Below are 23,075 nucleotides of genomic sequence, written 5' to 3'. Positions count from 1 at the left end.
TTTGTACAGAGGCAGTATAATGCTCTCATCATGTGTATCCAGACCTCTTTTAATGCACCCCATGATCCTGTTTGCCTTGGCAGCTGCTGCCTGGCACTGGCTGCTCCAGGTAAGTTTATCATTAACTAGGATCCCCAAGTCCTTCTCCCTGTCAGATTTACCCAGTGGTTTCCCGTTCAGTGTGTAATGGTGATATTGATTCCCTCTTCCCATGTGTATAACCTTACATTTATCATTGTTAAACCTCATCTGCCACCTTTCAGCCCAAGTTTCCAACTTATCCAGATCCATCTGTAGCAGAATACTATCTTCTCTTGTATTAACTGCTTTACATAGTTTTGTATCATCTGCAAATATCGATATTTTACTGTGTAAACCTTCTACCAGATCATTAATGAATATGTTGAAGAGAACAGGTCCCAATACTGACCCCTGCGGTACCCCACTGGTCACAGCGACCCAGTTAGAGGCTATACCATTTATAACCACCCTCTGCTTTCTATCACTTAGCCAGTTACTAACCCATTTACACACATTTTCCCCCAGACCAAGCATTCTCATTTTGTGTACCAACCTCTTGTGCGGCACGGTATCAAACGCTTTGGAAAAATCGAGATATACCAGGTCCAATGACTCACCGTGGTCCAGCCTATAGCTTACCTCTTCATAAAAACTGATTAGATTGGTTTGACAGGAGCGATTTCTCATAAACCCATGCTGATATGGAGTTAAACAGTTATTCTCATTGAGATAATCCAGAATAACATCCCTCAGAAACCCTTCATATATTTTACCAACAATAGAGGTTAGACTTACTGGCCTATAATTTCCAGGTTCACTTTTAGAGCCCTTTTTGAATATTGGCACCACATTTGCTATGCGCCAGTCCTGCGGAACAGACCCTGTCGCTATAGAGTCCCTAAAAATAAGAAATAATGGTTTATCTATTACATTACTTAGTTCTCTTAGTACTCGTGGGTGTATGCCATCCGGACCCGGAGATTTATCTATTTTAATCTTATTTAGCCGGTTTCGCACCTCTTCTTGGGTTAGATTGGTGACCCTTAATATAGGGTTTTCATTGTTTCTTGGGATTTCACCTAGCATTTCATTTTCCACCGTGAATACCGTGGAGAAGAAGGTGTTTAATATGTTAGCTTTTTCCTCGTCATCTACAACCATTCTTTCCTCACTATTTTTTAAGGGGCCTACATTTTCAGTTTTTATTCTTTTACTATTGATATAGTTGAAGAACAGTTTGGGATTAGTTTTACTCTCCTTAGCAATGTGCTTCTCTGTTTCCTTTTTGGCAGCTTTAATTAGTTTTTTAGATAAAGTATTTTTCTCCCTATAGTTTTTTAGAGCTTCAATGGTGCCATCCTGCTTTAGTAGTGCAAATGCTTTCTTTTTACTGTTAATTGCCTGTCTTACTTCTTTGTTTAGCCACATTGGGTTTTTCCTATTTCTAGTCCTTTTATTCCCACAAGGTATAAACCGCTTACACTGCCTATTTAGGATGTTCTTAAACATTTTCCATTTATTATCTGTATTCTTATTTCTGAGGATGTTGTCCCAGTCTACCAGATTAAGGGCATCTCTAAGCTGGTCAAACTTTGCCTTCCTAAAGTTCAGTGTTTTTGTGACTCCCTGACAAGTCCCCTTAGTGAAAGACAGGTGAAACTGCACAATATTGTGGTCGCTATTTCCTAAATGCCCAACCACCTGCAGATTTGTTATTCTGTCAGGTCTATTAGATAGTATTAGGTCTAAAAGTGCTGCTCCTCTGGTTGGATTCTGCACCAATTGTGAAAGATAATTTTTCTTGGTTATTAGCAGAAACCTGTTGCCTTTATGGGTTTCACAGGTTTCTGTTTCCCAGTTAATATCCGGGTAGTTAAAGTCCCCCATAACCAGGACCTCATTATGGGTTGCAGCTTCATCTATCTGCTTTAGAAGTAGACTTTCCATGCTTTCTGTTATATTTGGGGGTTTGTAACAGACCCCAATGAGAATTTTGTTACCATTTTTCCCTCCATGAATTTCAACCCATATGGACTCGACATCCTCATTCCCTTCGCTAATATCCTCCCTTAAAGTGGACTTTAGACAAGACTTTACATAGAGACAAACCCCTCCTCCTCTCCGATTTTTACGATCCTTTCTAAACAGACTGTAACCCTGTAAGTTAACTGCCCAGTCATAGCTTTCATCTAACCATGTCTCGGTTATTCCCACTATGTCAAAGTTACCTGTAGATATTTCTGCTTCTAGTTCTTCCATCTTGTTTGTCAGGCTTCTGGCGTTTGCGAGCATGCAGTTTAGAGGATTTTGTTTTGTTCCAATCTCCTCACTGTGGATTGTTTTAGAAATGTTCTTACCTCCTTTCTGAGTATGTTTTCCTGGGTCGTCTTTGTTCGAGTCTAATGTTTTTCTTCCCGTCCCCTCTTCTTCTAGTTTAACGCCCTCCTGATGAGTGTAGCGAGTCTTCTGGCGAATGTGTGTTTCCCAGGTTTGTTGAGGTGTAGTCCGTCTCTGGCGAGGAGTCCATCATACCAGTAATTCACACCGTGGTCCAGGAATCCAAATCCTTGTTGTCTGCACCATCGTCTTAGCCAGTTGTTTGCATCAAGGATCCTGTTCCATCTCCTGGTGCCATGCCCGTCTACTGGAAGGATAGAAGAAAAAACTACCTGTGCATCCAGTTCCTTTACTTTCTTCCCCAACTCTTCAAAGTCCTTGCAGATTGTCGGTAGGTCCTTCCTTGCCGTGTCATTGGTGCCAACATGTATCAGAAGAAATGGGTGGACGTCCTTGGAGCTGAAGAGCTTTGGTATCCTATCGGTCACATCCTTGATCATCGCACCTGGAAGGCAGCATACAGATGGGGCTCTCTCCATATACAGCAGGGGGCTCTCCATATACAGATGGGGCTCTCTCCATACAGCAGGGGGCTCTCCATATACAGATGGGGCTCTCTCCATACAGCAGGGGGCTCTCTCCATACAGCAGGGGGCTCTCTCCATACAGCAGGGGGCTCTCTCCATACAGCAGGGGGCTCTCTCCATACAGCAGGGGGCGCTCCATATACAGATGGGGCTCTCTCCATACAGCAGGGGGCGCTCCATATACAGATGGGGCTCTCTCCATATACAGCAGGGGGCTCTCCATATACAGATGGGGCTCTCTCCATACAGCAGGGGGCTCTCTCCATACAGCAGGGGGCTCTCTCCATATACAGATGGGGCTCTCTCCATACAGCAGGGGGCTCTCTCCATACAGCAGGGGGCTCTCTCCATATACAGCAGGGGGCTCTCCATATACAGATGGGGCTCTCTCCATACAGCAGGGGGCGCTCCATATACAGATGGGGCTCTCTCCATATACAGATGGGGCTCTCTCCATATACAGATGGGGCTCTCTCCATACAGCAGGGGGCTCTCTCCATATACAGCAGGGGGCTCTCTCCATACAGCAGGGGGCTCTCCATATACAGATGGGGCTCTCTCCATACAGCAGGGGGCTCTCTCCATACAGCAGGGGGCTCTCTCCATACAGCAGGGGGCTCTCTCCATATACAGCAGGGGGCTCTCCATATACAGATGGGGCTCTCTCCATACAGCAGGGGGCGCTCCATATACAGATGGGGCTCTCTCCATATACAGATGGGGCTCTCTCCATATACAGATGGGGCTCTCTCCATATACAGCAGGGGGCTCTCCATATACAGATGGGGCTCTCTCCATACAGCAGGGGGCTCTCTCCATACAGCAGGGGGCTCTCTCCATACAGCAGGGGGCTCTCTCCATATACAGCAGGGGGCTCTCCATATACAGATGGGGCTCTCTCCATACAGCAGGGGGCGCTCCATATACAGATGGGGCTCTCTCCATATACAGATGGGGCTCTCTCCATATACAGATGGGGCTCTCTCCATACAGCAGGGGGCTCTCTCCATATACAGCAGGGGGCTCTCTCCATACAGCAGGGGGCTCTCCATATACAGATGGGGCTCTCTCCATACAGCAGGGGGCTCTCTCCATACAGCAGGGGGCTCTCTCCATACAGCAGGGGGCTCTCTCCATATACAGCAGGGGGCTCTCCATATACAGATGGGGCTCTCTCCATACAGCAGGGGGCGCTCCATATACAGATGGGGCTCTCTCCATATACAGATGGGGCTCTCTCCATATACAGATGGGGCTCTCTCCATACAGCAGGGGGCTCTCTCCATATACAGCAGGGGGCTCTCTCCATACAGCAGGGGGCTCTCCATATACAGATGGGGCTCTCTCCATACAGCAGGGGGCTCTCTCCATACAGCAGGGGGCTCTCTCCATACAGCAGGGGGCTCTCTCCATACAGCAGGGGGCTCTCTCCATACAGCAGGGGGCTCTCTCCATACAGCAGGGGGCGCTCCATATACAGATGGGGCTCTCTCCATACAGCAGGGGGCGCTCCATATACAGATGGGGCTCTCTCCATATACAGCAGGGGGCTCTCCATATACAGATGGGGCTCTCTCCATACAGCAGGGGGCGCTCCATATACAGATGGGGCTCTCTCCATATACAGCAGGGGGCTCTCCATATACAGATGGGGGCTCTCTCCATACAGCAGGGGGCTCTCTCCATACAGCAGGGGGCTCTCTCCATATACAGATGGGGCTCTCTCCATATACAGATGGGGCTCTCTCCATATACAGATGGGGCTCTCTCCATACAGCAGGGGGCTCTCTCCATATACAGCAGGGGGCGCTCCACACCACTGCAGTGGACGCCACTTCCGTATAGTACACATTTGCTCGGGTAGCAGCTGATTGACTGACAGTGATCACGTGATGTGTTGTGGTTACCATGCCACCCCGCTCCGCCCAGAGTGCCGGCCGCCCCCTGACTCGCTTGCTGTCGCCGCCCTCCATCTCTCTTCCTGGTGGCAGCCATTTCCTCCGGAGCTTGTAGACACAGTCCCTCAGTCACTCCCCGGCGGCCTGGCAGACCACAGGCTAATGTGCGGCCCTATCCGGGGGGAGCATGTTCCCTAACTCCCCCAGTGTGGGCCGCAGTCCGCAACCGCCCTTCCCCATACCGCACCACACCGGCGGGGAGCTGCTCAGTAAGGTGCCGCTGGCTGTGCGCCCCGAGCTGCTGCATGCCCACCTCACCTACCAGAAGAATGCCAGGTGAGGGGAGGAGCTGACTGTGTGTACCTGGTGGGGAGACGGTGCGTGCAGACGTGTGTGCGTGAGGGAGAGACACGGTGCGTGCAGACGTGTGTGCGTGAGGGAGAGACACGGTGCGTGCAGACGTGTGTGCGTGAGGGAGAGACACGGCGCGTGCAGACATGTGTGCGTGAGGGAGAGACACGGTGCGTGCAGACGTGTGTGCGTGAGGGAGAGACACGGTGCGTGCAGACATGTGTGCGTGAGGGAGAGACACGGTGCGTGCAGACGTGTGTGCGTGAGGGAGAGACACGGTGCGTGCAGACATGTGTGCGTGAGGGAGAGACACGGTGCGTGCAGACGTGTGTGCGTGAGGGAGAGACACGGTGCGTGCAGACGTGTGTGCGTGAGGGAGAGACACGGTGCGTGCAGACGTGTGCGTGAGGGAGAGACACGGTGCGTGCAGACATGTGTGCGTGAGGGAGAGACACGGTGCGTGCAGACATGTGTGCGTGAGGGAGAGACACGGTGCGTGCAGACATGTGTGCGTGAGGGGAGGAGACATGGTGCGTGCAGACATGTGTGCGTGAGGGAGAGACACGGTGCGTGCAGACGTGTGTGCGTGAGGGGAGGAGACACGGTGCGTGCAGACATGTGTGCGTGAGGGAGAGACACGGTGCGTGCAGACATGTGTGCGTGAGGGAGAGACACGGTGCGTGCAGACATGTGTGCGTGAGGGAGAGACACGGTGCGTGCAGACGTGTGTGCGTGAGGGGAGGAGACATGGTGCGTGCAGACATGTGTGCGTGAGGGAGAGACACGGTGCGTGCAGACGTGTGTGCGTGAGGGGAGGAGACACGGTGCGTGCAGACATGTGTGCGTGAGGGAGAGACACGGTGCGTGCAGACATGTGTGCGTGAGGGAGAGACACGGTGCGTGCAGACATGTGTGCGTGAGGGAGAGACACGGTGCGTGCAGACGTGTGTGCGTGAGGGGAGAGACACGGTGCGTGCAGACGTGTGTGCGTGAGGGAGAGACACGGTGCGTGCAGACGTGTGTGCGTGAGGGAGAGACACGGTGCGTGCAGACGTGCGTGAGGGAGAGACACGGTGCGTGCAGACATGTGTGCGTGAGGGAGAGACACGGCGCGTGCAGACGTGTGTGCGTGAGGGGAGAGACACGGCGCGTGCAGACGTGTGTGCGTGAGGGGAGAGACACGGCGCGTGCAGACGTGTGTGTGTGCGTGAGGGAGAGACACGGTGCGTGCAGACGTGTGTGCGTGAGGGAGAGACACGGTGCGTGCAGACGTGTGTGCGTGAGGGAGAGACACGGTGCGTGCAGACGTGTGTGCGTGAGGGAGAGACACGGTGCGTGCAGACGTGCGTGAGGGAGAGACACGGTGCGTGCAGACATGTGTGCGTGAGGGAGAGACACGGCGCGTGCAGACGTGTGTGCGTGAGGGGAGAGACACGGCGCGTGCAGACGTGTGTGTGTGCGTGAGGGGAGAGACACGGCGCGTGCAGACGTGTGTGTGTGTGTGCGTGAGGGAGAGACACGGTGCGTGCAGACGTGTGTGCGTGAGGGAGAGACACGGTGCGTGCAGACATGTGTGCGTGAGGGAGAGACACGGTGCGTGCAGACGTGTGTGCGTGAGGGAGAGACACGGTGCGTGCAGACGTGTGTGCGTGAGGGGAGAGACACGGCGCGTGCAGACATGTGTGCGTGAGGGGAGAGACACGGCGCGTGCAGACGTGTGTGCGTGAGGAAGAGACACGGCGCGTGCAGACGTGTGTGCGTGAGGGGAGAGACACGGCGCGTGCAGACGTGTGTGCGTGAGGGGAGAGACACGGCGCGTGCAGACGTGTGTGCGTGAGGGGAGGAGACACGGCGCGTGCAGACGTGTGCGTGAGGGGAGGAGACACGGCGCGTGCAGACGTGTGCGTGAGGGGAGGAGACACGGCGCGTGCAGACGTGTGCGTGAGGGGAGGAGACACGGCGCGTGCAGACGTGTGCGTGAGGGGAGGAGACACGGCGCGTGCAGACGTGTGCGTGAGGGGAGGAGACACGGCGCGTGCAGACGTGTGCGTGAGGGGAGGAGACACGGCGCGTGCAGACGTGTGCGTGAGGGGAGGAGACACGGCGCGTGCAGACGTGTGCGTGAGGGGAGGAGACACGGCGCGTGCAGACGTGTGCGTGAGGGGAGGAGACACGGCGCGTGCAGACGTGTGCGTGAGGGGAGGAGACACGGCGCGTGCAGACGTGTGCGTGAGGGGAGGAGACACGGCGCGTGCGTGAGGGGAGGAGACACGGCGCGTGCAGACGCGTGCGCTAGGGGGAGAAACGGCGCGTGCGCTAGGGGGGAGACACGGCGCGTGCAGATATGGGGGGGTATGTTGACATGTTGCAGACTTCATGCTGATATTATCCTCATGCAATTCCGCAAATGTCCACAGCGGCAGATCTAGACCCAATTGTGAGGCTTGATATTTTCCCATGGGCTCTATTTTTCTCTGACTCGCCTCTGCTCTTTTTTCTCCACCACTAGCTGTTTCCATGATGGTGGATCCCAACCCCTGTGATGACATTTCGTGCCATGTGATCGCTACTAGCATGTTATCTGTAGTGGTTCCGTTGGGACAGAGCGTCACCGCAGGAGGTCGGGATGCACCGTGATTGGGAAGGAAGCATCGGTGAGGATCTTGTGTGTGTTTTCAGGTTTTACTTTTATTGTGGATTTTGCAGTAACCCCACATGTGATAGAGAGTTACGAAAATAGATACATATTGACTTCACGGGAACTTTCACAATAAGGCCACATTTTTACCACAACATTAGTGGACGTTCTACAAATTAAAGAAACAAAAAATCCACACTGCAGATCATTTTCTACACCAAAAATGCTGCAACATGCGGAAGAGATTTCTAAATTCTCATCCACTGTTTTGTTAGTACGAGAAGCTGCAAATGTGTCCAAAAATCCAGATGAAAAATGTTGGGATGTGTAAACAGTGTAGTACTCGGTTAAAGGGGTTTCTTTCAGTGCATGTTTATCACCCATAGTACAGTTGCTAAATAATTACTGGGACCCCCACCATTTACTAGAGCTTTAGGTTTGAAGTCCCCAGTTCATCCTGCCTGTGCAACCACAGTGAAAATACCTGAATCCAGCGGTGGTCATGTATGCGCACTATGCCTCCATTCAATGGCTATGGCACAGACATAGCCGGACACATTGCTAGCCTATCGTCATCTGTCCCATAGTCTTTGAATTTGAGTGTCAGAGACGGAGGTCTTCGGGGGTCCAAGTGATCAGACACTTGTAAACTCTCCTGTGGATATGTGATAAATGTAATTTGTGAAAAACTCTCTCTTACCGATCCAGCACAGATGCTTTTATTTACTTTAACATTTGACTGTTAGTCACTGGCCCTCACTGTGATGCCAGTGAGTGTGAGAGGCACGTGACTGCCAATGGGTGACTACATTGGTATCCATATTTGCAAACATTTTTTTTGGTCCCTATGCGTCTAAAGCGACAAATGAAATCACTTTGACGATTGAAATATTTTGGTGTGTACTTCCCCCGCTGCAGACAAATGTGTCGCTATGGTGTTAAACCCTATGTAGTTCAGTCCTACAGTCATATGTTCTCCCTTCTAACTGTGCCCTGCTTCATACTAAGTTCAGTTGGTAGGATTAAAGGTAGTTGGGAGGGGGGGGGGGGTTTGAATGTTGACGGTATCGGACTATATGGGGCCCATTTGTAGTCATTGGGCTTTAGGGATCACATGAGAAGCAGGGTCGCCTGACATTTTGTAAAGTGTGCATATAATCTATGTATGTTCGATGCACCTTGTTTGATAACATTAACTCTTTTAGCCTCTCTAGGATGCTGATGAGTGGGAATGTCCTGATGATGCCACCGGTGACCACACAACCATGGACTCTTGGCAACCACAGCCCCTTAATCAATCCAGTCTCTTCACCTTCACCATTCCAAAACAGGAAGTGAGTACCCCCAATTGTCACCATCATCTACTTGTTGTATTCTCTATTTTTCATTTGTGTGTGCATAGATAGATACTGAATGATCCGGACAGTCAGACACTTGCCAGTCACAATAATTTCTGGAGTTGTCCATTTATGAGTACTCATTTATTTGACCAACCAGTGCTGGACTGGCCGCAGAGCCGTGGACCAGTGCACAACTTTGCAATCAGTTGTCTAGATCAGGCATGGAACAATGGACCTCACCAGCCTTATTCCAAGATAAGAGACATTGGCATCCTATTCTGTAACATACTGTAGATTGCGCCTATGGAAAAGAACAATCCTAGCCATAAAGACAGGATTACCAACCATAGTCTTTTTGTTCATTATTTGACATAGGGGCATCAATGATGTCTCTGAAGGTGCTGGTGTGAGTTATTCTAATTGTAATTATCTTTTTACAGTTCTGTATCTGTATTCTGAGCTGTAGACACATTGAGGGGGATTTATTAGGGCTGGACTAAGGCTATGTGCACACGTTGCAGATTAGGCTTAGGAATTTCTGGTGCAGATTCTGCCTCTCCTGGCTGAAAACGCACCTGCGGATTTGTCGCGTTTTTTGTGCGGTTTTCTTGCGGATTTGCTGCGTTTTTTACCCCTGCGGTTTTCTATAATGGAATGGGTACAAAAACGCTGCAGATTCACAAAAAAGAAGTGACCTGCTACTTTTAAACCGCAGCGATTTCGCAGCGGATTTTCCGCAAAGTGTGCACAGCATTTGTTTTTTCTCACTGATTTACATTGTACTGTAAATCAATTGCGGATCTGCAGCGTTTCTGCACTGCAAAAAACGCTGTGGATCCGCAGAGAATCCGCAATGTGTTCACATAGCCTAATAGTACTTTGATATACAGGCGCACACCTCTTAGGGTATGTTCCCACGGTCAGTAAACGCTGCGGGTTGGACGCTGCGTACATCCACAGCATCCAACCCGCAGCGGCAAGATGTTACAGCATAGTGGAGAATCCCATGTCCACTATGCGTGCACCGGTACCCGCTGCTTATCTGTGGAGATAGAGATGCGGTGCGTCTTTCCAGACTGCAGCATGTTTATATTGCAGTCTCCGCAAGATAAATATCACCCGTACAATGTATTACACGCGGTGAATCCGCACGGTTCACTGAACACATGCGGAATCACCTGCGTTCAAAAGCCGGCAGCGTTTTGGATGCAGCAGACATGTGGTACATCCAAAGCCCTGCCGATTACTGACCGTGGGGATGTAGCCTTACAAGAGTTGGATTGTTGACTGCTGTGCATGCGCTGGAAAATGAAATCTAGGCCAATCATGAACTCGCACAATTTGCGCTATAATTTACACAACTTTCAGGCTTAAATTAAAGTGCCTCCCACTTTAAAAATAAAATAAAATCGAGCAGTGGAACCCCCACACACACAAACGAGAGTTGCAATGATGGTGCATGTATCATGCGCAACATAAATTTTTAGTTTTTATCACCAGAAAATTGGTGTGGTCACATTGATAAATCCCACTCATTATTGTTATCCTTCATTTTGCTTTCTCTATAAAAATGTTGGTTTTCCATAGTTGGTCTAGTATAGCTGGAAACAGGATGAGTGCCAGTTCAGTGGTTTTACAGATTTTATAGAGGACCTTTCAATGAGGACCTTCTCCAGTTGGTGCTGCTCCACTGGTACTAGAACAGATTTTCTTTTTCCTCTCGGCTTCTCAGGTCCAAAGTTACCCCCCTCTGAAATAAAGGTTCACATGCTCAATTTAACCAACTGGGTGTGTGTCACAGAACTTCAACGGGTGTTTGCGTTTTCACCTCTGACACTGGCCATAATCTTAATCATCACTACCGTTCCCACAGAGAAGTTAAATGGCACACAACCCGACGTTCAAAGGATTCTTTTCTCCTTCATTACTGGGGGACATAGATTTGGAACAGAGGGGCACAGAAAAAAAAGAAAAGCTGTTAGCTGAGCAGTGGCAATTGGAGGAGGTACTCAGCTTAAATTAAAACATGTGCGCAGGATTGGCGCATAGCAAATGTGGTGCCAATATTCAAAAAGGGCTCTAAAAGTGAACCTGGAAATTATAGGCCAGTAAGTCTAACCTCTATTGTTGGTAAAATATTTGAAGGGTTTCTGAGGGATGTTATTCTGGATTATCTCAATGAGAATAACTGTTTAACTCCATATCAGCATGGGTTTATGAGAAATCGCTCCTGTCAAACCAATCTAATCAGTTTTTATGAAGAGGTAAGCTATAGGCTGGACCACGGTGAGTCATTGGACGTGGTATATCTCGATTTTTCCAAAGCGTTTGATACCGTGCCGCACAAGAGGTTGGTACACAAAATGAGAATGCTTGGTCTGGGGGAAATTGTGTGTAAATGGGTTAGTAACTGGCTTAGTGATAGAAAGCAGAGGGTGGTTATAAATGGTATAGTCTCTAACTGGGTCGCTGTGACCAGTGGGGTACCGCAGGGGTCAGTATTGGGACCTGTTCTCTTCAACATATTCATTAATGATCTGGTAGAAGGTTTACACAGTAAAATATCGATATTTGCAGATGATACAAAACTATGTAAAGCAGTTAATACAAGAGAAGATAGTATTCTGCTACAGATGGATCTGGATAAGTTGGAAACTTGGGCTGAAAGGTGGCAGATGAGGTTTAACAATGATAAATGTAAGGTTATACACATGGGAAGAAGGAATCAATGTCACCATTACACACTGAATGGGAAACCACTGGGTAAATCTGACAGGGAGAAGGACTTGGGGATCCTAGTTAATGATAAACTTACCTGGAGCAGCCAGTGCCAGGCAGCAGCTGCCAAGGCAAACAGGATCATGGGGTGCATTAAAAGAGGTCTGGATACACATGATGAGAGCATTATACTGCCTCTGTACAAATCCCTAGTTAGACCGCACATGGAGTACTGTGTCCAGTTTTGGGCACCGGTGCTCAGGAAGGATATAATGGAACTAGAGAGAGTACAAAGGAGGGCAACAAAATTAATAAAGGGGATGGGAGAACTACAATACCCAGATAGATTAGCGAAATTAGGATTATTTAGTCTAGAAAAAAGACGACTGAGGGGCGATCTAATAACCATGTATAAGTATATAAGGGGACAATACAAATATCTCGCTGAGGATCTGTTTATACCAAGGAAGGTGACGGGCACAAGGGGGCATTCTTTGCGTCTGGAGGAGAGAAGGTTTTTCCACCAACATAGAAGAGGATTCTTTACTGTTAGGGCAGTGAGAATCTGCAATTGCTTGCCTGAGGAGGTGGTGATGGCGAACTCAGTCGAGGGGTTCAAGAGAGGCCTGGATGTCTTCCTGGAGCAGAACAATATTGTATCATACAATTAGGTTCTGTAGAAGGACGTAGATCTGGGGATTTATTATGATGGAATATAGGCTGAACTGGATGGACAAATGTCTTTTTTCGGCCTTACTAACTGAGCTAAGAGCAGTCATGGGGACCAGTCTCCCTTCTGGTTTGTTGCATACTTCATCCTATGTATTTCATCAGGTGAAATATGCAATGTACAATGTAATGAATGTGTTAGATCTTAAAATTTGCTGCATGTTTGTATATCGCTACATGTGCACTTCACTTGGGAGGAAACCTCGTGTCATGTGTTTGCAGACTTTTGCAATTTTGCCTTGTCTCACCGTGGCCTCTGTGCTGTGTTTTTGTCCAATGCACCATGAGACAAAATGGTTCTTATTGTCTTAAGAGGCTCCTAATTCTTCTGCTCCTCATTGCTGAGTTGTTGTGGCTGCATCTTGTATCTATACGGTAATCTTATGTAAGCAGTCATTGGTGTTTTTCTGTAATGTCTTTTCATGTAGTCATTGTTACCTGTGGTCCTGGCCTTAGTGTTTTCTTCGTTCTACACAAGCTGCATATGGGTGTCTCATGTGTACCACCTGGATGATGAGCGTCCTTGGAGGATGCAGTTGTGAGGCACATCAGGATCTCCACGGAGCTCTTACAGCTGCTTGTTAAATCAAAATAGCTTAAAAAAAACTTTCCAGATGTAACTTGTTTTTTTTTTTTCTCCTCAGTCTGGATCAAGCCTGGCTTTCCTCGGCTTTGTTAATGTCATTCCTGTGTTGGGCATATTCTGACGTACCCATAGATTATTATTATTATTATTCAGCCATTTCAGAATCTAGTCCCTTTGGCACCTACATTATTTTGCCATAGGCTACTTTCACACTAGCGTTTTTTTAAATCCGTCACAATGCGTCTTTTTTTCAGAAAAAACGCATCCTGCAAAAGTGCTTGCAGGATGCGTTTTTTCCCCATACACTTCTATTGACGACGCATTTGCGACGGATTTGCACACTTCGCATCCGTCTTGCGACGAATGCGTCGTGCTTTGACGGACCGTCGGGAGAAAAAAAACCTACATGTAACGTTTTTTTCTCCCGACGGACCGCTTTTTCCGACCGCGCATGCGCGGCCGGAACTCCGCCCCCACCTCCCCGCACCTTACAATGGGGCAGCGGATGCGCCGGAAAAATGCATCCGCTGCCTCCATTGTGCAATGCAGCAAACGCTAGCGTTGGAATCTCTCCCCGACGCATTGCGATGGGGAGATTCCGACGCTAGTGTGAAAGAAGCCTTATAGATATGGTGACTCTTGTATCTGATAGTCAGCTCATGTGCTCTGGTTATCTATCTATCATGGTCTGGTTCCCTAGCACATGAAACAAGGGAGCCAAGTTCTCTATTTCTTAATTTCGAAGATGCGGAGCTGCATGGTCCCTATGGTTTTATAATGCGATTGAATGCTGAGCTCCATCCTTCTGAAGCCATGTAACATTGTTTGCTATGTAGTACGTAACCCATGGCACCTATAAGAATCCTATTTATCTGCCCAACTTGTTCGGTGCAAACTGCAAATGTAGTAATTTTGTTGTGCGCTTTTTGTCCTTGACTCCTAAAAATAATTTCCTAGAGTTTTGCTACATTTTTTATATTGTAGGTTTCTCGCTTCCTCCCAATGAACGCCTAATCAGACTGAGGCTTAGGCTCTGTTCACATCAGTTTTTTGCTTCGGTCACTGTCCTCATGCCGATGTATGAACATTTGGCTGCCATTCACTCAACTTAAGTTAAAAAAAAAGTTCTTACTCTGCCTTTCTGTAAAGCAACATGGGAAGGGGCAAAAAGGCCACTCATGCAAATGTAGCCTTTGCCAAAAGAACCCTTTTTGGCCTATGCTGGGTGCAGGGGGATTATGTAAAGTAGATGTGAACAGAGTCTAAGATTGCAGAATTTCTTGCCCGTAAGATTTAGGCTGAAATGCAATATAAGCTCTAATAGCTTTGTAGTGAATCTTCTCATGTGTAGTGTCAAGATCTGAACAGTGAATTTAGGTTCTCTTTTGCCCAGATTACCCTTTTTACTTAAACAGTTTCTCCATATTGAATCACTATTACGGTAAGAGCTTCCCCCAGTTTGCTTCCTCACTTGAACCTATGTATATAAGTGGTGCCCTCACAATGACTGTCCATGATGCACATAGATATAAGCTTTCAGTATGCCCGTCATCTGGTGGTGGTGTCTGGGGCACTAAGATGCATTTTGTGTTGTTCCTTTTCTCTTTGCTTTCTCTTCCAGGAGGAGAAGTGATGAGGGGATTAATCAGTATGATCTGAAGAGGCAGAGGTTTCAGTCTCCGCCACAGTCGCCTTCATCTATTGCTCACCAGTCAGTGCCTTTAAGAGATGACTTCTATTATTCCTTTGATGGGTTGCCATTACGGCAATCTCTTCCGAGCTCTGATGTAAATAGTCAAGTTCCATCCGCAGCTGATTCCTGGCTGTTTGACGACATAGAAACCACTTTGCCTGTTGCTAATGACAAGGTAAAACTGGAAACGGCTCTCTGTCTTAGGGTATGTGCACATGATGCAGATCTGCAGCGTTTTTTTCTGCAGCAGAAACGCTGCAGAACTGCACTGTGATTTACAGTACAATGTAAATCAATGTGGGAAAAAAAAAAGCTATGCACATGGTGCAGAAAAATCCGCGCAGAAACGCTGCAGATTTCAAAGAAGTGCATGTCACTTCTTTTGTGCAGTTCTGCAGCGTTTCTGCACCCCTCCATTAATAGAAATCCACAGTGGTAAAAACTGCACAAAATCCGCACAAAAAATGCACTAAAACCGCATAAAAACCGCATCAAATCCGCAGCTGCGGATTCTGACAGGAGATGCAGATTTAGTGCAGAAAATTCTGCACCACATTTCCTACGTGTGCACATAGCCTTAATAATTTTAGAGTTACTTAGTACCTTCTTTACGGAACTGGTGTCATAAACTCAGATCTGACATCTGCAAAGTGTTTCCATAGGCTATTCTGGGTTTCTTCCACATACTGGCCCACATTTATTAAGTTTACACATGTAAATGTATGGCTGTGCGTACTGTCATACCTTAAATTCATCAGATTAATAGATGGAAACTAGAGTTGGTGCGAATCAATTTGCAGGAGCCGTTTCAAAAGCCAGCTCCGTATACTGTGGCTGTCGGATGGAAATCCTGAGAATCATCTCCTCCCTATCAGCATCAGCGGCTCTTCTTTTGATTAGCTGGTCTGGCCAAATGCCACGTGTGTGAAGCTGCAACGATGACGTTGCACCAGGCTGGTTAATCAGAAGGAAACCGATTCCTGAGGCTCGTGTCTGTTGGCTGCAGTTTACCGATCTGGCCGCTAGACTGGGTCCTGTAAATCAATTTGCACCAACTTTAGTGCACGCACATTGATAACATGCCATTCTCCTTTATCTTTTCCAAATTCACGATGATAAAAATGTGGCCGCTGATATTACCGTAAGGGCAGGTTCAGACAAGCGGATTTTCGGTCAGAGCACGATCTGACAAAACATCGTCTCGCACTTGAACAAATTTTAGTCTATAGGGCCGAGCACATGTCATAATTTTTCCTTGGACCACAACGGTTTGAGGAAAAAAAAAATGCCGTTTGATCCGATATTCAGATCATGCTCGGCCATGCAAGCCAATGAGTCTGTAGAAACCATCGGCCTGCACACGGATGACATCTGAGTGCAGTCTGATTTCCACGAACTGACCGAATGGAGAAGATGATCAAACTTTGATCATAGTGTGATTTGCATAATCGGTCATATTCTATCAGATGAGATAATAAATGGTTCTCTGCTCCTAGCCTAAAACTACTTCTACCATGTGTATCCAAGCCACAGACAAATTTGCACTGTACAAGGAAGCAGTGTGAGTGCACGCTCTATTGGAAGTCTTTTGGGACTGCTGTATAATAAAAACCAGTAATTCCTCTGTTCTATCTCTCAGCTGAGTCAGCAGATCCTGGACTTGTTTCAAGCTTGTCAACAGCAAGTGTCTGACTTGAAGAAGAAGGATATCTGTCGGGCAGAACTGCAGAGGGAAATTCAGCAAATATTTCCCCGTATGTAACAGAGTAGAGTTTCCTAAAAGTTTTTGTAGTTTTATTTGCCCATTGCAGAAATTGTGTCTTATTTACCCTCTTGTATTCTTTTTGTAGAGAGCAGACTGTACCTGGTTGGTTCGTCACTTAACGGGTTTGGCACAAGAAGCAGTGATGCAGACTTGTGTTTAGTTATAAAAGATGAGCCGGTAAGTCCTGAAACGATTAAAGGGAAACTGACACCAGTTCTTTAGTGTGTGAACCAATGCCACCACTTTTTTTAGCACCTGTAGTGCATTACACAAATGTGTCCATCACCTCCTGACTCCCCCCTGTATACCATCAAAAATACTTTATTTTCTCCACTCTGTATGTAAATGCTTTTGGTCCGGTCCGAGAGGCATTATCTCCTTGGCGTCTGTGCTGCCTCCTAGCCCCCAAAAGCCGTCATCTACATAGTCTCATTAGCATCGTCTGCTCATGCAGGCGCACTTTGCTGCGCACGTGCCCGGAAAACGTCATTCCGGCAAATGGTTTCCAGTAAAACTGAGCCAGAATCGCCATATATAAATTACATGTACTGTGTTTACACAAGAAATGAATACCGTATGTGAAGAATAGTAGGGCAAAAATAATAATAAAAAAAAAAATAGAGGCTGATTTACTGAAGATATGTAACTTTTAAACTGAGTACACTAGGACTGTGTTTGCACTTCTGTTCTGCAGTTTGTTCAGGTCTCTGGCTAAATCTTCCATCGGGACCACAGGATGCAGTGATGCGCATAGAGTTCAAGTGAACTCCGTTTATCGCAATCCCAAAGAATACATTGTCACACTGCACGTAAACGTAGAATGAAAGCGGCTAAATGTAAATTTCTTGCATAGTCAGGAGGTATACACAACTAAACCGATCAGGGGTTTGAGGTGGAATCGCCGAATGCAGTGCAGAAAATCACTGTGAATAGAACTTGAGACTAGACCGTAACCCGTTCACGACATGCGCCGTACTAGAACGGCGCATGTAGTGTCCCTCTCTTATGTGGGCTCCGGTACTGAGCCCACATCTTTCCCGACACATGTCAGCTTTTTTGGCAGCTGCCCCTAAGAGCTGCGGGTGGAATCACGATCCACCCACTGCTGTTAACCTGTTAAATGCCGCTGTCAATTGCTGACAGCGGGCATTTAATGTGATCGCTCTGGAAGCGCGTCACTAGTCCTGCCCAACGATGACCAGTCACATGATCGCGGGTCACCGATGGGTTGGCATGACAACCAGAGATCTCCAGCAGACCTCTATAGTTGTTATTACCAGTTTGCTGATCATCGCCTGTGTGTAGCTGAGGCGATCGGGTTATCTCAGCTCCTAGTCTCCCATCGAGGCTATTGAAGCATGAAATAAAGAAAGCTTTTAAAAATATATAAAAAATTGCCTTGCGAAAGTATTCGGCTCCCTGGAACTTTTCAACCTTTTCCAACATATCATGCTTCAAACATACAATTCAAAAAAGTAGGCAGCACTCCATATTCTCTATGCATGATTTATTCAGACCCACATGTCTGGGCAACGTTTCGGCTCCAAATGAGCCTTTCTCAAGGCTTGAGAAAGGCTCATTTGGAGCCGAAACGTTGCCCAGACATGTGGGTCTTAATAAATCCTGCATATCACTAAAGAGAATATGGAGTGCTGCCTACTTTTTTGAATTGTGTGGACGAAGGACAACCAGTGGACAGGCTGTTCAAGGGCTTTGCACCCGAAGATAAGTAAGGATTTGTGCTGTTCCTTTTTTGTTAATATGCTTCAAACATAAAGATACTAAATGTAAATTTTTGGTGAAGAATCAACAAGTGGAACACAATTGTGAAGTTGAACCAAATTTATTGGTTATTTTACATTTTTGTGGAAAATCAAAAACTTAAAAGTGGCGCATGCAATATTATTCGGCCCCTTTAACTGAATACTTTGTTGCGCCACGTTTTGCTGCGATTACAGCTGCAAGTCGCTTGGGGTATGTCTCTATCAGTTTTGTACATCGAGCGACTGAAATTCTTGCCCATTCTTCCTTGGCAAACAGCTCGAGCTCAGTGAGGTTTGATGGAGATCGTTTGTGAACAGCAGTTTTCAGCTCTTTCCACAGATTCTCAATTGGATTGAGGTCTGGACTTTGACTTGGCCATTCTAACACCTGGATACGTTTATTTGTGACCCATTCCATTGTAGATTTTGATTTATGTTTGATATCATTGTCTTGTTGGAAGACAAATCTCCGTCCCAGTCTCTTTTGCAGACTCCAACAGGTTTTCTTCAAGAATGGTCCTGTATTTGGCTCCATACATCTTCCCATCAATTTCATCCATCTTCCCTGCTGAAGAAAAGCAAGCCCAATCCATGATGATGCCACCACCATGTTTTACAGCGGGGATAGTGTGTTCAGGGTGATGAGCTGTGTTGCCTTTACGCCAAACATATCGTTTGGCATTGTTGCCAGAAAGTTCGATTTTGGTTTCATCTGACCAGAGCACCTTCTTCCACATGTTTGGTGTGTCTCCCAGGTGGCTTGTTGCAAACTTTAAACTACACTTTTTATGGATATCTTTGAGAAATGGCTTTCTTCTTGCCACTCTTCCTAAAGGCCAGATTTGTGCAATGTACAACTGATTGTTGTCCTATGGACAGACTGTCACACCTTAGCTGTAGATCTCTGCAGTTCATCCAGAGTGATCATGGGGCTCTTGGCTGCTTCTCTGATCAGTCTTCTCCTTGTTTGAGATGAAAGTTTAGAGGGACGGCCGGGTCTTGGTAGATTTGCAGTGGTATGATACTCCTTCCATTTCAATATGATCGCTTGCACAGTGCTCCTTGGGATGTTCAAAGTTTTGGAAATCATTTTGTATCCAAATCCGGCTTTAAACTTTTCCACAACAGTATCACGGACCTGGTTGTTGTGTTCCTTGGTCTTCATGATGCTCTCTGTGCTTCAAACAGAACCCTGAGACTATCACAGAGCAGGTGCATTTATACGGAGACTTGATTTTACGCAGGTGGATTATATTATTAATTTTATTATAGCGCCATTTATTCCATGGCGCTTTACATGTGAGGGGTATACAGAATAAAAAGTACAATAATCTTGAACAATACAAGTCACAGCTGGTACAGGAGGAGAGAGGACCCTGCCCGCGAGGGCTCACAATCTCCAAGGAATGGGTGAGGATACAATAGGTCAGGGTAGAGCTGGTTGTGCAGTGGTTTTGTCGATCGGTGGTTACTGCAGATTGTAGGCTTGCCGGAAGAGGTAGGTCTTCAGGTTCTCTTTGAAGGTTTCGAGATGAAAGTCTGATATGTTGTGGTAGAGCGTTCCAGAGTAGGGGTGATGCGCAAGCGAAATCTTGTTTGCGATTGTGGGAAGAGGAGATAAGAGGGGAGTGAAGGAGATCTTGTGAGGATCGGAGGTTGCGTGCAGGAAAGTACCAGGAGACGAGGTCACAGATGTATGGAGGAGACAGGTTGTGGATGGCTTTGTATGTCATGGTTAGGCTTTTGTACTGGAGTCTCTGGTTAATGGGGAGCCAGTGAAGGGATTGACAGAGGGGAGAGGCCGGGGAATAGGGGGGGGTAGGGTCAGGTGGATTAGTTGGGCAGCTGAGTTTAGAATAGATTGGAGGGGAATGCAAGAGTGTTAGAGGGGAGGCCAAAGAGCAGGAGGTTACAGTAGTCAAGGCGGGAGATGATGAGGGCATGGACTAGCGTTTTTGCAGATTCTTGGTTTAGGAATGTACGGATCCGTGAAATATTTTTGAGTTGAAGGCGGCAGGAAATGGAAAGGGTTTGGATATGCAGTTTGAAGGAGAGATCAGTGTCAAGGATTACCCCAAGGCAGCGAGCTGTGGGACTGGGGGGAGTGGGCAGCCATTTACTGTAATGGATAGGTTCGTTGGGGGGGGGGGGGGGGTCGCGTGAGATGGGGGGGAAAGACAATGAATTCTGTTTTTAGAAATCTAACGGAGAAGAAGGATGAAATAGCGGATATACATTGGGGGATTCTGGTTAGTAGGGTGGTGATATCTAGTCTAGAGATGTAGATCTGTGTGTCATCAGCATAGAGATGATACTGAAAACCGTGAGATTCTATGAGCTGTCCCAGGCCAAAAGTGTAAATGGAGAAGAGCAGGGGCCCTAGAACTGAACCTTGCGGGACTACGACAGATAGGGGGCGAGGTGAGGAGGTGGTGTGTGAATGGGAGACGCTGAATGTTCGGTCAGTTAGGTATGATGAGATCCAGGATAGGGCCAAGTCTGTGATGCCAAGGGATGAGAGGGTCTGTAGTAATAGGAAATGGTCCACTGTGTCAAAGGCAGAGGACAGGTCCAGGAGGAGGAGGATAGAGTAGTGTCGCTTGCTCTTGGTGGTTAATAGGTCATTGGTGACCTTAGTTAGGGCAGTTTCAGTGGAGTGGTGTGACCGGAAGCCTGATTGTAAGTGGTCGAAGAGGGCGCAGGAAGATAGATGGGAGGACAGTTCAAGATGGACGTGTTGTTCCAGTAGTTTTGAGGTATAGGGGAGAAGTGATATAGGGCGATAGCTAGATACAGAGGATGGGTGTGATTGAGGCATGTTTAAAGCTTGAGGGGAAAGCACCAATTGTTAGTGATAGGTTGAAGAGATGGTTTAGAGTTGGGATGAAGACTGTGGTGAGGTTTGGGATGAAGTGGGAAGGGATTGGGTCAAGTGCACAGGTGGTGAGATGCGATCTTGAGAGTAGAGTGGAGAGTCGATCTTCTGTAATGGTAGAGAAGTTGGTTTTGGAGGTGGAGGGCTGGGTAGTCGGGAGGAAGGACTCTGGGGGTTGTCGACTAAAACTGTCTCTGATGTTCTCAATCTTCTGCTTGAAAAATGAGGCAAAGTCTTCAGCTGAGATGAGTGGGGAGGGAGGAGGTGCTGGGGGACGGAGGAGAGAATTGAAGGTGTTGAATAACTGTTTAGGGTTGTGAGACAGGGAGGATATGAGAGATGAGAAGTAGGTTTGTTTAGCTGTGGCGAGTGTGGTCTTGAAAGTAGTGAGGGACTGTTTGAATGCGATGAAGTGCTCGTTGGAGTGGGATCTTTTCCATCTCTGCTCAGCAACCCTGGAAGCTCGCCTCAGTTCTTTGGTCAGGCTGGTGTGCCAGGGCTGTCTGTTGATTTTGCGAGCTTTGGTGTGTGTGAGAGGGGCAAGAGATTCCAAAGCTACAGCTATTGTGGTGTTATATAGAGCGGCAGCGTCATCCGCATTGTGTAGGGAACTTATTTCTGTAAGAGGAAGAAGGAATTCAGAGAGTGAGCGTAGATCAAGGTGTTCAAGATTTCTGTGAGGGTGTGCAAGTTTGTGGGGTGTGGATTGTAGACGAGGAGTGGAGAGAGAAGAGAATGTGAGTAGATTGTGGTCAGAGAGAGGAAGAAGTGAGTTAAGGTACCTTCACACTAAACGATATCGCTAGCGATCCGTGACGTTGCACCGTCCTCGCTAGCGATATCGTTCAGTTTGACACGCAGCAGCGATCAGAATCCTGCTGTGATGTCGTTGGTCGGGGCTAGAGGGCCAGCACTTTCTTTGGTCGCTGGCTCTCCCGCTGACATCGCTGAATCGGCGTGTGTGACACCGATTCAGCGATGTCTTCGCTGGCAACCAGGGTAAACATCGGGTTACTAAGCGCAGGGCCGCACTTAGTAACCCGATGTTTACCCTGGATACCATCCTAAAAGTAAAAAAAAACAAACGCTTCATACTTACCTTCGGCTGTCTGTCCCCGGCGCCGTGCTTTCCTGCACTCACTGTGAGCACAGCGGCCGGAAAGCAGAGCGGTGACGTCACCGCTCTGCTTTCCGGCCGCTGTGCTCACAGCCAGAGCAGAGAAGCACAGTGCCGGGGACAGACAGCCGAAGGTAAGTATGAAGCGTTTTTTTTTTTTTTTACTTTTAGGATGGTATCCAGGGTAAACATCGGGTTACTAAGCGCGGCCCTGCGCTTAGTAACCCGATGTTTACCCTGGTTACCGGCATCGTTGGTCGCTGGAGAGCGGTCTGTGTGACAGCTCTCCAGCGACCAAACAGCGACGCTGCAGCGATCCGGATCGTTGTCTGGATCGCTGCAGCGTCGTTTTGTGTGAAGGTACCTTTAGAGAGGTTAGATAGGGAGCATATTTATCATTATTAGGCATTTAGGACAACAATGGATCATTCAGAGATCCACAATGAACTTCTGGAGTGAGTTTGCTGCACTGAAAGTAAAGGGGCCAAATAATATTGCACGCCCCACTTTTCAGTTTTTGAATTTCCACAAAAATTTAAAATAACCAATAAATTTCCTTCAACTTCACAATTGTGTTCCACTTGTTGTTGATTCTTCACCAAAAATTTACATTTGATATCTTTGTTTGAAGCATGATATGTGGGAAAAGGTTGAATA

General features: G+C 47.6%; 1 protein-coding gene across 1 annotated transcript in view; it reads left to right on the top strand.

Annotated features, from left to right (window-relative positions):
- The first annotated feature begins 4,900 nt into the window (after window positions 1-4,900).
- The window catches only part of TENT2 (terminal nucleotidyltransferase 2), a 74,923-nt gene continuing 56,748 nt past the window's right edge, over window positions 4,901-23,075 (top strand). Inside the window, exons 1-5 of the mRNA XM_069749817.1 lie at window positions 4,901-5,179; window positions 9,038-9,166; window positions 14,827-15,073; window positions 16,538-16,652; window positions 16,749-16,840. Of these exons, the coding sequence (XP_069605918.1) occupies window positions 5,031-5,179; window positions 9,038-9,166; window positions 14,827-15,073; window positions 16,538-16,652; window positions 16,749-16,840 (732 nt within the window). The 5' untranslated portion in view covers window positions 4,901-5,030. The remainder of the gene's footprint in view (window positions 5,180-9,037; window positions 9,167-14,826; window positions 15,074-16,537; window positions 16,653-16,748; window positions 16,841-23,075) is intronic.

The sequence above is a fragment of the Ranitomeya imitator genome, chromosome 1 (genome assembly GCF_032444005.1).
Source record: "Ranitomeya imitator isolate aRanImi1 chromosome 1, aRanImi1.pri, whole genome shotgun sequence".
NCBI lineage: Eukaryota > Metazoa > Chordata > Amphibia > Anura > Dendrobatidae > Ranitomeya > Ranitomeya imitator.
Note: the sequence above shows the minus strand (reverse complement) of the source record. Positions and strands in the feature narration are given on the sequence as shown.